The sequence below is a fragment of the Rana temporaria genome, chromosome 6 (assembly GCF_905171775.1).
Source record: "Rana temporaria chromosome 6, aRanTem1.1, whole genome shotgun sequence".
Classification (NCBI taxonomy): Eukaryota; Metazoa; Chordata; class Amphibia; order Anura; family Ranidae; genus Rana; species Rana temporaria.
In genome coordinates, this window is record NC_053494.1 from 46,182,075 (window position 1) to 46,198,573 (window position 16,499).

At 43.6% G+C, this 16,499-nt stretch overlaps 1 protein-coding gene across 1 annotated transcript in view; it reads left to right on the forward strand.

Annotated features, from left to right (window-relative positions):
- Positions 1-6,526: 6,526 nt before the first annotated feature.
- LOC120943453 (cytochrome P450 2K1-like) overlaps positions 6,527-16,499 on the forward strand; it is a 44,247-nt gene continuing 34,274 nt past the window's right edge. Inside the window, exons 1-3 of the mRNA XM_040356759.1 lie at positions 6,527-6,750; positions 13,914-14,076; positions 15,682-15,831. Coding sequence (XP_040212693.1) covers positions 6,556-6,750; positions 13,914-14,076; positions 15,682-15,831 — 508 coding nt within the window. The 5' untranslated portion in view covers positions 6,527-6,555. The remainder of the gene's footprint in view (positions 6,751-13,913; positions 14,077-15,681; positions 15,832-16,499) is intronic.

Consider the following 16,499-nt stretch of genomic DNA (forward strand, 5'->3'; position numbering starts at 1 on the left):
CTGCAGGGTAGGCATTTTTGACATTTATAAAACCCTTTCATGTTCCTTAACATGCTAATTTGCTTGGATGGGTCCACTACATTATGTACCAGATGGCTTATGAGAGTTGGGGCTCTCTTAAGGTCTCTTTAGGTCTATTAGGTAATATGGTGGATAATGTGGCAACACCTCTCAAGATAGGCCTGTGTTTCTTTATGATGTTCTCAAACAGTGGCACTGAACATCAACCATTGATGTCCCATGGCATCCATTTTGACTGGAGTAAGAACATATGTGAGTGGATTGTTATCTGTCTTAACCACAAATTCTGCCCCGTACAATAATTCTTTCAGCTTGTCTACTATAGCCCACTTCAAAGCCAAAAACTCCAACGTGTATGTAAGATTTTTCTCAGCTGCATGACTGTCACGTTTTTGATACAACATGCCACCCAGTCCTTCACTGCTGGCACCAACGTATAGCTCATAGGGAATGGAAGGGTTAGCATAGGCCAACACTGGTGCCTTGGTCAAATTCTATTTTTAAAGAACAAAAAGATTGCTCACATTGGTCGGACCATTTTCCCTCTAAGGACTCTTGGAACTTTCTCAGCCCTTTTGACTTGAGGTATCTTGCTCTTTTCATCTTATTCAGCCCACAGAAGCTCAGTGAGGGGTTGGGCTAATTTTTTGGATCCTTCCAACAACCTGTAAAAACAGGACCTCGGTAATTATGTCGATTCATTCAAATTTTGAGGCCAGTGGTGGTGGCTTTCAGTGGCCACCCTTGGAGACAACACCGATGTGACCGATGTCTGATAATACTGGCACTTCTCAAGAGACAATTTCAGCCCTTTTGTCACTTCAAAACTGTCTTTAAACGCTCTTCATTATTTCCTTAAAGCGGAGTGTAACAGAGCTATGTATTCTGCCTGGACATCCTATAATAATCCTGCAGTGAGGCATACACAGGGTTAATTGTAGAGTGACTCTATTCTAATGTCCCCCCTTCCTCAGCTAATTGACTCTCCTTTGTGTAGTTAACAACCTCCTGTCAGGTGTATGTTAATGGGATGGTCTGTGAGTGTGTAATTGTTCTAAAGGTTAATTGAATTCTATTGAGGAAGGAATGTGTCTGATCAGGTCATGTTAAGTGGATCTCGGTGCCGAAGTGGCTAGATACTGACTAAGTGATTAGTTCAAGAAATGTCATTATTTCAAAGTACCTGTATTGAAGCCCCCCCCACTGTGTGAGGGGGGCGGAGATTGTCATTGTTCCTGTACAGCTTGTAACCACATATAAGCTAGGTGTATGTACCATTAAAAGTTCAGTCTACTTAACCCTTCAAAATGTAGCCTCGTCTCGTTCTTGAAAGGGCGTTCGATGGGATTGTTATTCTGCTCATTTTATAGCTGAACCGGACTCTCTCTCTGGATCTCGTGGATGGGATATACCGGCTGTACCTGCATATCGCAACTTGCCAGGGAAAAGGACGTCTCCAACGGCTGATACCCGCTTACTACTTGGGTAGCCGTTACATTGGTGGCAGCAGTGGGATGGTCCTTTTATGCAAAGAGCAAGTTCTGCATGGTGTCGCAGTATGACAGGCTGAAAAAGATCCACACTGAAAGATCTATTGGAGAGTCATGGTAGGAGTGCCAGCAACAGACCACGGAGGGAGCTGATATCTGACCTGCTGGAGCTGGACAAAATGGATGGATCTATGGAAGGAACGGAGCCCCTTGCACCGGTCAGCGAGGAAGATGTAATTACTGGGATTGTACAGCGGAGATTATCCTTGTATCCTAACTAATCAACCAGCTGTTCCGGGAAGCAAGGGAGGAGATACAAACTAAGAGGGGAGAAGAACTGGAACTGGTAAGAGCGAGACAGCCCATTACACATGCAGTTCCTACTCCCCCACCCGCGGCTACAGGAAAGAAAATACCGTTCACTGCATTTAAAGCTTTTGTAGAAAGGGAGGAGGAAATCGATGGATATTTGGCGGACTTTGAGAGGCAGTGCTCACTACACCAGGTACCACCAGACCAATGGGTCACTATTTTGTCTGGGAAATTGTCGGGCAAAGCCAATGAAGCCTTTCGGGATCTCTCTCTCCAGAGGATATTTTACAATACCAGCAAGTTAAAAAGGTGCTGCTAACCCGATACACTGTAACTCCAGAAGCCTACCGCCGTCGCTTCCGGGAGTCCAAGAAAGAGGCTGTGGACTCCCACATGGAATGGGCCAACCGGTTACAAAGGGGGGCATCCCTTTGGGTCCAAGGGTGCAAGGCCAACACCGGGGAGGAAGTATTGCAGCTGTTCCTAATGGAACATTTCTTCCAAGACCTGGCCGCAGACATACAAGACTGGGTACAAGATCGCCATCCCGCTAACTTAAACGAGGCAGCTCGGCTAGCAGATGAGTACGCAGAAACAAGGAAAGTAAGCCAGGATACTACACGGCTGGCTCATAAGGTAGAACCGCGCACTCCAACCGTCACCCCACGCCCAGAGTTTCGGGCTCCAGTCCCACCAGGACCACCACGCCCTCAGGGGCCTAACGACTACCCCCGGGATTCGTCGAGGGTGACGTGCCATCACTGCAGCAACACGGGACATATTGCTCGTTATTGCCCTTTGAGAGCTACAAATAACAACTGGAGACGCACATCACCCAACACAGAGGTCACTCCATCACGTCCCTCTGAGGCCCACTGCCTAGAGACCGAGGTGGGCCCTGAGGAATGTCTGGGAATTTTGTTTGAGGCAGACCCAATACAAGCTGCCTCTCCAGATAACCGTCAGCATCACCGTCAGGAGGTACATGTGAATGGACAAGTAGAACAAGGCCTAAGAGATACTGGGACTACTATCACTTTGATTCAAAAACATCTGGTAAAGCCAGAGAACGTGTCTACTCGCATAGTTGCCGTCCGGGTCGCAGGGGGTGCTGTATTTCGCGTACCCACCGCCCGGGTGCACTTAGGCCCCGTACACACCATAGAATCTATCCGCAGATAAATCCCATCAAATGGGTTTCAGCGGATAGATTCTATTGTGTGTACACTCCTGCGGATATTTATCCTCGGATAAATCTCCCCTGGGATGGATTTTCAGCAGATGAATATTTGCTGACATGCTCAACAAATCCATCTGCTGAAGTCCATCCCAAAGGATGGATCCGCTCGTCTGTACAGACTCACCGGATCCATCCATCCAAAGGGATTCCCCGCACGCGTCGTAATGATTTGACGCATGCGTGGAATTCCTTATATGACAGCGTCGCACCCGTCGCCGCGTCATAATCGCGGCGACGGCGCGACACGTCATCGCCAGAGGATTTCGGCGCGGATTTCAATGCGATGGTGTGTACACGCCATCGCATAGAAATCTTCTGAAATCCTCGAGAGGATTTATCCGCGGATACGGTCCGCTGGACCGTATCCGCGGATAAATCCTCTCGTGTGTATGGGGCCTTAGACTGGGGAGCCGGGTCAGGAAAAACCACAGTTGGTATCATGGACAACCTACCTGCCGAGGTTGTGCTGGGCAACGACATTGGCCCTCTGACTTCGGCTTATTTACCTACACCTGCTGCTGCTTGTCCTGTGACCACCCGCGTTGCTGGAATCAACCCGCTTGCTGCTGAGACCCGGGTAAGACTACCTTCCCCGACATGTACTGTAGATCCGGCACAATATCACAGTCTAAAATGGGAATGTGACAAGTTGGCCAGTGAGAAATCAGAGATGCAACGACACTACGCCATGTATTATGAGATGTCCCGTGGCTTGAACATTGAAATACACAAACAGGCGGAAATTGTCAAAAGATTATATGGGATTTGCATCCAGGTGGTGGCTTATCTGTCCCAAGAGCATCAGCAACAGGTTTTGGGAGCCATTGAGAGAGCAAAGCAAGTGACTGTTCCAGAACTGAATTCCATTATTCACCTTCACCATCAGCTACCGACCTGGTAAGCCAATGGGAATGCCGATGGACTGTCCAGGCAAAGGGAACTTTTACCCTAACAGCAGACCGGACATCCCCAAGTTGACCCGAAAAGGATCAATCCGGGTCTGCCGGAGTGTTCCACAAAAGGGAAGCAGTGTAACAGAGCTATGTATTCTGCCTGGACATCCTATAATAATCCTGCAGTGAGGCATACACAGGGTTAATTGTAGAGTGACTCTATTCTAATATCCCCCCTTCCTCAGCTAATTGACTCTCCTTTGTGTAGTTAACAACCTCCTGTCAGGTGTATGTTAATGGGATGGTCTGTGAGTGTGTAATTGTTCTAAAGGTTAATTGAATTCTATTGAGGAAGGAATGTGTCTGATCAGGTCATGTTAAGTGGATCTCGGTGCCGAAGTGGCTAGATACTGACTAAGTGATTAATTCAAGGAAATGTCATTATTTCAAAGTATCTGTATTGAAGCCCCCCCACTGTGTGAGGGGGGCGGAGATTGTCATTGTTCCTGTACAGCTTGTAACCACATATAAGCTAGGTGTATGTACCATTAAAAGTTCAGTCTACTTGACCCTTCAAAATGTAGCCTCGTCTCGTTCTTGAAAGGGCGTTCGATGGGATTGTTATTCTGCTCATTTTATAGCTGAACTGGACTCTCTCTCTGGATCTCGTGGATGGGATATACCGGCTGTACCTGCATATCGCAACTTGCCAGGGAAAAGGACGTCTCCAACGGCTGATACCCTCTCACTACTTGGGTAGCCGTTCAACGGAGGTTCACGCAAAAACCTCCGCTTTTTGGATCCCCCCTCCCCCTCCGGTCACATTTGACACCTTTCAGGGGGGAGGGGGTGCAGATACCTGTCTGAGACAGGTATTTGCACCACTTCCGTGTTCGGATCCCCGCAGGGAATCCAGCCTGGCACGTCATCCCCCCGCTGTCTTCTGGGAAATACTGTTCCCAGGAGAGAGCGGGGACCAGTGACGGCGCACCACGATCCTCACGCATGCGCAGTAGGGAATCGGGCACTGAAGCCGCAAGGCTTTACTTCCTGATTCCCTCACCGAGGATGGCGGCGGAAGCAGCCGAGGACCGAGCGATTGCTCAGCCTCGGCTGCTGACCTAGCGGGCGCGCTGGACAGGTAAGTGTCCATTTTTTAAAAGTCAGCAGCTGCTGTATTTGTAGCTGCTGGCTTTTAAAAAAAAAAAATTTGGCCGAACCTCCGCTTTAAGTCCATCCAAAGATGATTATATTGTCCAAGTACACCAGCAGGTACAGTCCTATCTTTTCCCCTCAGCAGCCTGCCCGACACACATTCCCCATGCTTTGTTACAACATTACAGGATTTTGGTCATCATTACACATTAAATGGTTTCCCCCAAACAAACGTGGCCTGTTAAAGGAAGCTGAAAAATAACAAACTTACTTGCTGGATTAAAAGATAAAAATAAAGGAAAAAAGCCCACACAAGAAGTTGAATGCAGCCATAACATGTAATGCCCCGTACACACCATCACTTTATGTGATGAAAAAAATTACGTTATTAAAAACGTCACTTTAATTGACCGTGTGTGGGGGAAAACGTAATTTTATGTCTTGTAAAAAACGACCAAAAAAAATTGAAGCATGCTTCAATTTTATGTGTCGTTTTTCAAAACGTCATTTTTTACTTCACAGAAATTGACCGTGTGTAGCAAAAAACGTCGTTTAAAACGACATTTTTTCACCTGCGCATGCCCAGAAGCTACTTATGAAGCAAGCTTCAATGGAAAAAGTGGTTAGAACGTAACCTCGCTTTGCTAGAACATTGTGAGAAAAACGATGGTGTGTAGGCAACTTCGTCTTTGAAAATTGAAGTTTCAAAAACGTCATTTTTTACTTCACAGAAAATGTCGTTTTTTTTCATCACATAAAGTGATGGTGTGTACGGGGCATTAGACTTTGTAAGTTGCAACATTATAAATTGTCTTTTTTTGTTTGATTACCCCTTTAGCTCTGGCAGATTAAAAAAATATGCAGTTATTTGTTCAGAGAAAAAAATATATACTATATCTTAAATGCAAGTAATGTAAGCAGAAAGTATCATATTCGTGTAATCATGTAAGAACAGTCTAGGAAAGGAAAGGCTGAACCAGAGGCCAAACATTTGTACTGCAGTACATGGTGCACATACCAGCAATGAAAATGTATCCTATGTCACATTCAGAAACAAATGCATTTACATTTTTTTCTATTCTGATCTGCTAAACTGTTTCATGATCAAAAGTTGCACAGCTTCCTAACTGAACATGAAAAATGACATATTGAATTATTTATAGTTCATACCCTTAATGTGTGAACTTTAAGTCCTGGCATCAAAACAACTACTTTGCAAATAACATGATAACTGCCTCTTGGCAAATGGTTATACGGGTTTGTGCAGTACAATCCATAGCATCTATGCACAAACAAGATTATTCAATAACAAAGGAAGGAGATATGAGCCAAATGGAGTATTACAGTTTATGTTTGCCCTAGTAAAGATTAATATGTTAAGAATTAACAGCATGCATATAAAAGTTGTGCCATATTGAAGATATTATCATTACGGTTCTTCACTATGACTTTCCTCATCTACCTTCTGACAAGGATTGACTTGCTGCTGTGCTTTACAACATGTGTTGTATTATTTTTGTACTGGATCAATGGATCTAAGAAGAGCAATGGAAAGATGCCTCCAGGTCCTAAACCTTTTCCTTTAATTGGGAACCTCAATCTGGTGAACTTGAAAAAGCCACACGAGTCACTAATGGAGGTAGTACCAGTTAATATTAATATTTATAATAAGGCTTCTTGGTTGTAATATATATATATATATATATATATATATATATATATATATATATATATATATATATATATATATATATATTAGGGCTGTTCAAATTAACTTTTAATTAATCGATTAATCTTAAATTTTTTTGATCGATCAAAATCTTTTTGATCGATTACAATTCTTTTGATTGGTACTCACCTCTCTGCCGGCTTCCGGGCCTTCAGGGAGTTCCGTCAGAGATCCAGTAACGTCACGGACACCGGTGGGTCTTGCCGTGTCCATCTGAAGGGCTCCTTTGCTGTGCCTTCATATCTGCATGCCGGCGGGACCTTACTATCTGCCACACGCAGGGGGTGTTACACTTCCCTCTATCACTTCCCTCTATCAACCTGGGATTCTACAACCATCCACTGGAAGTTGTGATAGTTCCCTTCATGGGACATCTACATGCCGACGGACTGATGTTAACCCCTCCTCATCTGGATTCAGCAGTGGTATCGTTGTACACATTTTTATACCAGTATCATACTTAGCTACATGTTTTTATGACTGCTTTTGTTACCGTTTAGTATTACTCGCACCATTTTTACAGTTTATGTAGCTACATCGATTTTATCTCCAGTGCAATATTTATTTTGTTACCTACTTGAACACTATAAAAATTGTAATGCTATTCCCATCGAGCGCTGCAAGGAGATCAGCTAAAAGTATTTGGATCTGTATGTGCGTTATAATTAATCGAAATTAGTCGATTAATCGATTTTAAAAAAAAACGATTAATTGAACAGAAAATTATATATAGCCCTAATTATATATATATATATATATATACATATATATATATATATATATATATATATATATATATATTAAGGCTTCTTGGTTGTAATCTATCTATCTATCTATCTATCTATCTATATATCTATATATATATAGATATATATATTATATCAAATCAAGCATCCTGGTTGAATTATATTGTATTGGAGAGCTTTTAACATCATATATTATTTGCTTATTTTGTACTGTTGGTAGATGTGGTCACCTAAATTCTGTAAAAATATTATACAGCCATATTGTAGGAAAGTAATATTCAATTTCCATCTTCTTTTAAACTTTAAGGCCCCGTACACACGACCAAACATGTATGCTGAAACTGGTCCGCGGGCCAGTTTCAGCATACATGTTCGGTCGTGTGTGGGCACGAGCGGGCCGAATTCCAGCAAACATTTGCCCGCCGGGCCTTTTCCCAGCGGGCAAATATTCCTGGACGTGTTTTAAAACCGTCCGCTGGAATCCTGCCCGCTCGGACATGTACGGTCGTCAGTACAGACCTACCGTACATGTCCAGGCGCCCGCCGTCCCTCGCATGCGTCGAATGACTTCGACGCATGCGTGGAAGCCTTTAAATGGCAGGCCTGCCCACGTCTCCGCGTCATCGTCGCGGCGACGACGCGGACACGCCCCGCGTATTGTTTACGCGCGGACTTCTGTGCGATGGTGTGTACAACCATCGTACAGAAGCCCTCTGGCAGACATGTATGGTGAAAACGGTCCGACGGACCGCTTTCACCATACATGTTTGTTCGTGTGTACCCGGCCTTACTGTGACAGTTTGCCAAAAGTAACATTGTCAATGTTTACAACTATTATTTAGAATAAAACCTTCCCAAAACCATTATGGTTTTCCTTGAATGTCTTACTTTCTTTACTTTACCCAGGTTGGAAAATATGATCTGGACTTTGTGGCAAATTGTGGGTGTGGCCAAATGCAGGTGTAACTTTAGAGAATAGCAAACAACCAACATTATAATATCTTTTACACTCTTACCAAGGAATGCACTGTATTGACCCAGAGAATATACCTTGTCCCAACTAGAATTACAGTAAAACCTTGGTTTGAGAGTAACTTGGTTTGAGAGCGTTTTGCAAGACAAGCAAAATGTTTTGGTATGCTGATACCTTAAGAGATTCCTTCTCTGGAACTAAGGGGCAAGCCCAACCCCTGAAAAACAACCCCACACGATAATCCCCCCATCCACCAAATTATTTGGACCAGTGCACAAAGCAGGGTCCATAAAGACAGTTAGGGGTGGAGGAACTTGACTGACCTGCACAGAGTCCTGACCTCAACCCGATAGAACACCTTTGGGATGAATGAGAGTGGAGACTGCAAGCCAGGCCTTCTCATCCAACATCAATGCCTGACCTCACAAATGGGATTCTGGAAGAATGGTCAAACATTCCTATAGACACACTCCTAAACATCGTGGACAACCTTCCCAGATGAGTTAAAGCTGTTATAGCTGCAAAGGGTGGGCCAACTCAATATTGAACCCTATGGACTAAGACTGGGATGCAATTAAATTTCATGTGCGTGTAAAGGCAGACGTCCCAATACTTTTTACATAATAGGCCCGGATTCAGAAAGGACTTACGACGACGTATCTCCAGATACGCCGTCGTAAGTCAAAATGTGCGCCGTCGTATCTATACGCTTATTCAGGAAAGCAGATACGCCTGAATTTTGGCAAGATACGACCGACATAAGTCTCCTACGCCGTCGTATCGTGGGTGCATATTTACGCTGGCCGCTAGGGGCGCTTCCGTTGATTTACGCGTCGAATATGTAAATGAGCTAGATACGTCGATTCACAAAAGTACTTGCGCCCGTCGCAGTAAGCTACGCCGTTTACGTAAGGCGTACATCCGGCGTAAGTTTACCCCTCATAAAGCAGGGGTCATGTTAAGGTATGGGCGCGGGAACAGCGTCGTATTTTACCTTGTTTACGTAAGTCGTACGTAAATGGGGCTGGGCGTAGGTTACGTTCACGTCGCATGAATGGACCCGGCGTATCTTAGGGAGTTCGTAAAAGAATCCCAGTGCGCATGCTTGAAATTCCGACGCAAATCGTCAATGCTTTAGACCTGAACGTAACTTACGATTGATTGATTGATTGATAAATGCCTGTGAAAAATGCAGTCTGTTTAAACAAACGATCATTCAAAACAATCAGATCCACAATTGATTGTGTTCTGTTTCAAATGCTGCCATTAACAATTACATATAGCACAGACCCAGTTTGTGCAGACAGTGTGGAAGTTTGCTGATCAGGCAAAATTTGCAGAAAGTGTCAACTCACCCAGAGACTTATGCCGCGTACACACAATTGTTTTTTCCGATGAAAAAAAGTCAGGGGAATAGGTGTAAGTACTAACCCCTTTCCGAATCACCCCTTTTCTCCGCCTCCTACCCACCTCTGAGCACTGTCCCTTAGTCTCACCCCCTACCCACCTCCTAGTACCACCCCTTTTAGAAAATAGAGAACCAAGTAATTTGTATGGAATTTGATACTGATAACAAGACAAGCAATAAAATAGAGCCAACAATAGACCCCCCCACATCAACAATAGACCCCCCAGCAACAAAATATCCAGCCATGAGCAGTAGACCCCCCAGCAGCAATAGAGCCACCACAAAAAAACTACTCCTACCCCAGCAACAATAGACCCACTGTCACGTACCTGGTGGAGATCGAGCTGTAGAGGGGGCTTCTCTTGCACTGCCTGTCCAACACCCCTGGTAGTGGTGACAGGGCATGGAGGACACAAAGTGGCATGAGGGCCTCTGTAGCAGATGGCTCTGGCTGTGTCTTGGCAGGACCCAGGTGACTGGAGAGCGCTGGGCCGGAACTGAGAACAGGAGCCCCGTGTCGCTGGATCAGCAGCTGGAAACATACCCGGGACGTGAGCCAGGGGGTCATCAACAGCCGGACAGAGCAGGTACTGAGACGTGAGGCAGAGGCAAAGATGGGACACAGGCCAGGTTCGGTACACAGTCGGGCAGTGAGGCACAGGAACATCAGGCAGAAGCGGAGTCAAGCACAAGTCAGGGTCACAAGTAGGCAGTCAACAGGAAGGTTCAGGCAAGCCGGGTCAAGATACAAGAAACTGGTACAGATCGGGTAAACTGGCAGGTTTAAATAGGCGAACTGGCATCAATACGCTCATGTGGGCGCGTGCTCACGCATGCGCCAGTACATGTCTTTTCTTGTGCATCTCTGAGAATGTACACGCCTGCGCACCACTGCGCGCTTGTTACCCAGGTTTCTCTTACACCCACACTAGCAACAATAGATCTCCCAGCAGCAAGCATCAATAGATCCTCTAACAGCCAGCAACAATAGACCCCTCCCTCAACAGTAGATCCCCCCAGAAACAATTGAGCCCACCAATAGCAACCATAGATCCCCCACCAGCAACACTCAACATCCCCAGCAATACTAGACCCCCCACAACAATAGATTCCCCCAGTGACAACAGATTCTCCAGCAGCCAGTATCAATAGACCCTCCAGCACACTCTAGTACCCCTTGCCACTACATACGTTTTGTGCTGGAGGTGCCAGGACTGCATTCCCCCGTGTTTCCGCTGAAAAAAAGCCCAGCATAAAGGTATTTACCCGATGAGAGCAGAAAACAAAAGTAACAGGGAGCATGGGGAAGCAGGGAATGCTATAGTACTATACTATGCAATATAAAGAAACAGTGGAATGTGCCAAGGCACAAAACACAACAACGAACAATAATTAAGCAGGCTGTTGGTGGCAGCACAGATTGATTTTTTAACATTATATGAATGACCAGTATTGATACAGGTGAGGAACAGAGAAAAGAAAGGAAACTGTAATTTTTTATTACAAATTTTGCTTTTTTTTATGTTTAGGATTTTTTCCAATCCTAAACATTTAAAAAAAAAATATATATTTTTTTGCTGTTTAAAGTACAGTATGTGTTTTTATTTTTACCAGCGACTTCTGACATTGTGGTTTAAATGCCCCATCAACAGGCTTATGCTGTCTGTCAAATGTTCAAAGAAGATTCGACATAGCAGCGAAACTGTACGACGCCGCAATCATACATTTCCGGTCGAATGTTCCGCCACAAGCTATAGTAGAATTCTAATGTAATATGACACTAGTAATAATTATATTTATTAATTATTATTACTAGTCAACCAACATTAGAATTTTTCTATAGTCTATGGGCCGAGCATTTGATTGGAAATGTACGATTGCATCGTCGTACAGTTTAGCTGCTCCGTCGAATCTTCTTTGATCTATCAACAGACACCATAAGCCTTCAATGACAGATGCAATGTTTGTATGTTTTTCGATGCTTTGTTGAATCTTCGTCGTTCATGTTGAATTGTCAAGTTAGTTCTAGCTATTTTACTTCTCCTCCTCTTTGGTTACAATCAGCCAATATCATTCATCATCCTCATTATTATTTATATTTTACTTCCCCTACCCAATTCCAGCAGCGATCTTTTCTCTCGATAATGTCAAATCTTTTCTCTCTATAATGTCGAGTCTTTTCTCTCTATGTAGAATAATCTTGGACTAATATTAAGGTTAAGGTTAGGCACATTTGACCAACGAAAATGAAAATAAAGCATTTGTTTATGTCAGATATTTCGGTTTTCGTATTCTGTGTGTTCGTTTTCGTTTGTTAAAACGATAACGAAAATACCTGAAATTCGGACGAAAATGCATTCGGACGAAAACGAATGCACATGTCTATTAAAAATTCATAAGTATAGTACTCACAAACCATCTGATGTAAAACAACTTATCATGGTACAACAACATCATTGAGTCCACGTCACATAATAGATCATAACAGAATGTCATAAGCCCAAAAGGCTAATGTGTTTCGAAGGATTTCTCTCTTCCTCAGAGCCAACTGAACCTCACCTTTCCTTAGCTCTTATGCCCTGTACACACGATCGGTCAATCCGATGACAACGGTCTGAAGGACCGTTGTCATCGGTTAACCGAGGAGGCTGACTGATGGTCCGTCGCGCCTACACACCATCGGTTAAAAAACCGATCGTGTCAGAACGCGGTGACGTAAAACACAACGACGTGCTGAAAAAAAACGAAGTTCAATGCTTCCAAGCATGCGTCGACTTGATTCTGAGCATGCATGGATTTTTAACCGATGGTCGTGCCTACTAACGTTGGCTTTTGTTTAACCGATGGTTAAATAACCTATGGGGCTCACACACGATTGGTTTTGACCGATGAAAACGGTCCATCAGACCGTTGTCCTCTGGTTAACCTATCATGTGTACGAGGCCTTAAATAACCAAATTGTAGGTCTGCTGTCAAACAGAGGCCCTACCCCCTACTTCGTGGGTGGGAGTTGATACCTTTTGTTTACAATCTACATCTTGCTGAAACAATGGAACAATAAAGTGCAATATTGCAAATGACTGTCCACCATCACGAATATGCCAAAGCATAATAGTAATAAATATCATTGCTTTGCTTAGTATAAACCATACAATATACAGTAGAATCTGGGGGATGTAGACAACTGTCACCTCTGGGGTCTACTCTCAAGTGCAGGAGGTTTTTATACATGTTTGTTGGTTTGGAACTGTTTAAAATCATACAGTCTTTGCTGGACCACAATATTTACCTTTACTGGAGTACAAAGTGACTCTACCCAGAAACTCTTGGTTCTTTGAAGATGAAAATTTCCAAGCTTTGTCTGAAGCCTTGTACACACGTTCGGTTTTCTCTGCAAGAACCAGCAAGAAAACTGCTGGCAGAGCTTTCTTGCCAAGTAAACTGAGCATGTGTACGAGGCTTTCAGGTTTCTTGCCAAGAAAATTGCCCAAAATCTCGACCAGAAAAATATATTGTTCTATTTTAATATTATTCTATTTTTCTCGTCGGGATTCTCAGCAGAGAAACCCGAAAGTGTGTATACTTACCTGTCGCCCTGGAAATCCGCGCATGCTTGAAAATAACTTTGACGCATGCGCGGTAGCTTCCTAGGCATAGGTAATATGTAGCAAGATGGCGGCGACAGCATCGAATGTGACGAGCGCATGCTCGTCATAGTCGATGATGTCACCGTGTTCGCTCCATTCAAAAGAACGACGGTTCTTTTGAATGGAGTGTCTGTACACTCGGCCGGCAAGAGATTCTTGCCAAGAATCTCATCGGGAAAAACAACGTTTTTTTCCTGACGAAATTATGGGCCGTGTGTACGAGGCCTGATACAAACATTCACCCTGTAATGCAACTGACTGCAGTGGAGCAAAGGTTTTTACATCAAATTGTTTTGCAGCTCTCTGAAAAGTATGGAGAAATCTTCACTGTACACTTTGGACCTAGAAAGATTGTGGTGATCGCGGGATACAGTGCTGTGAAGGATGCCCTGGTCAACCGAGCTGATGATTTTGGAGAAAGAGCCGATGTACCAATCTTCAAGCTTTTATTTAAAGAAAGAGGTATGGTTAGCATTATCATTTTATTTTTATATATACAGGTAGTTTATCATTTTGTGCCAATTATGGGTCTCATGCAATTAATTTAGAATGTTCCAAAGGCCTGATAACTGTATAAATTAGGTTGCTTTAAGACCTAATCCACCAATAATTAGAAAATATATGGTTCCTCACTACATTCTTGATGCATTAGTTAAGTGATAAAGAATTCAAAAATTAGTTTTCTTCCTTTATGTTTTAGAGGTTTGCCCCAGTTCATTCAAATCTGTAAAGATCAAGTGTATCATACACAAGCTGTGAGGATGGGCAATGGCGTCGCTATAGAGGTGCAGACCTCAACCGGGTGACACCGGCCAGTGGGGTGACACCATTCCATCTGTGACAGCGCACCGGTACCGACTTGTAAAGTTTGGGGGATTATAGCGCCACAGGACTGAGTGCAAAAAACATTAAACTTTAAACAAAAAGGCTTTTATTTTCAAAGAGCAAATCAAAATAAGGCTTCCAGCAGCACACAAGCACAAAAATTACAAAATAAAGTCTGCTTATCTTCAGCACAAAGTAAAAGTAAAAAGGCACATACAGTTCGTAGATGGGTCTTCACCCCAAGGTTTCTAACAGTCCTTGTTGAATCTTTTAGCAGCCTCCAGCAGACTCTCAGCTCTCCAAGACAGGTGTATTCCCCAACTCCTCCTCACCACCACACCTAGCTCTACTTCCTGTCTTTTAAGAGCTACTTCCTGGAGGCCCTTAACCCTGTGTGTGCTGGAATCCCTATAGTCAGAGGTGGAGGCTCTATCCCATCCAAAAATCACTTTAGAACCTCAGAAATTCCGGGTCCCAAATACCTCTCTATCAACACAGAGAGAACTGCGAGTCAGTCCTGATTAAGGCTATTCCCGGAATTCTTCACCAATCCTGGGTGACCCCCTGAATGCTCCCACACTTCCCTTAAAAGGACCATAACCCAAATATCGGTGCTATATAGCACCTGTCCAGGACCCAACCTTGGCATCACGTACAGACTGCATCAATTAGGGGCTGGTTTCGGGTGCACTGCCAGCCCAAACTAGCCTGCCCAGAGCCCTGCAGGATAGACAGGAGAGAGCCTGATGTGCTAGCCTGTCCACTCTCTCCTGCTGTCACTCTGCAGCGACAGGACTGAGCACTGTCCCAGGCTGGGGGAGAGCTACACCAGTGTGGCAGTGTGATAATACATGGTGCCACCCCTGGAATTGATGCCATGTTTTACTCCACAAGGTGACTCCAACTCTAGTGATTATTGTGGTTGTGCCATAAAGGAGATGCTGCCCACATCCCTAACTTGGATACAAAGTAGAACAGTTTCCTCTATGAAACTTTGGGGGGCAGGAAACTCTAATGATGCCACTAAATATGGGTTATTAGAAGCAAGTTCAACAACTATAACAATATACAAATTACTTTGAAAAGTAATTACCCAAAGTAACCAATTGAATTTCAATTGAAGGAAAATTACTGATTGGTTACCGTAGGCTACTGTACTTTGTGGCCTCTTTGGCCTTTTACATAAAGGTACTAATGTTAGAGAATAAACTGCATACTTACATTTCAGTATGTTTATTTTAGGTATAACATTTAGTAATGGAGAACTTTGGAAAGCTTTAAGGAGGTTCGCACTCTCAACCCTTCGAGACTTTGGAATGGGGAAGAAAACAATAGAAGCCAAAATACAAGATGAATTTATTGCTCTTATAGACAATTTCAAGTCACACAATGGTAATGAGGTCTATTGAATAGAAACTGTTCAAAATATATTCATTCTGTTAATAAAATGAGGGTGAATTCTTCACACTGGCTAAGAAGAAGCAGGGATCAGATAGGGTTCTTCTGACCTAAAATGATACAATTCCTTTTTTCCAGAGTCTACCTAAATTTGCTATATGGTACCATGCCAGCATTTAAAAAAATCTTCTGTTCAGTTTTTTTGAAAATACAAAAAGCATCACTGTATCAGTTCATTCAAACTGAATGTAATAAACAAACATTCATCAGTTCTAGACTTTAAATAATCTGTAACTGCACCCCAATATGTTTGTTGCTTATGGTGGCTAACACATAGAGTAAGCTGGACCTTGCACGCAAGATGCTATAACTAACTCATGCAATAGTTGACATTTCTTTTGTGGAGAAAACAACTGACTCTCAAGAGTCCAGAATCTCCGACAAGTTCAAATGTGGACCTCCTCTAAGGCCTCGTACACACAACCGAGAATCTCGTCGTAAAAGAAACATTGCTTTCCTCGACGAGTTCCTTGTCAGGCTTGTCGAGAATCTTGTCAAGCTTTCTTTGCGTACACACTGTCAAGACAAAATCTCATCATTCTCAAACGTGGTGACGTACAACACGTATGACGACACTATAAAGGGGAAGTTCCATTCCATTG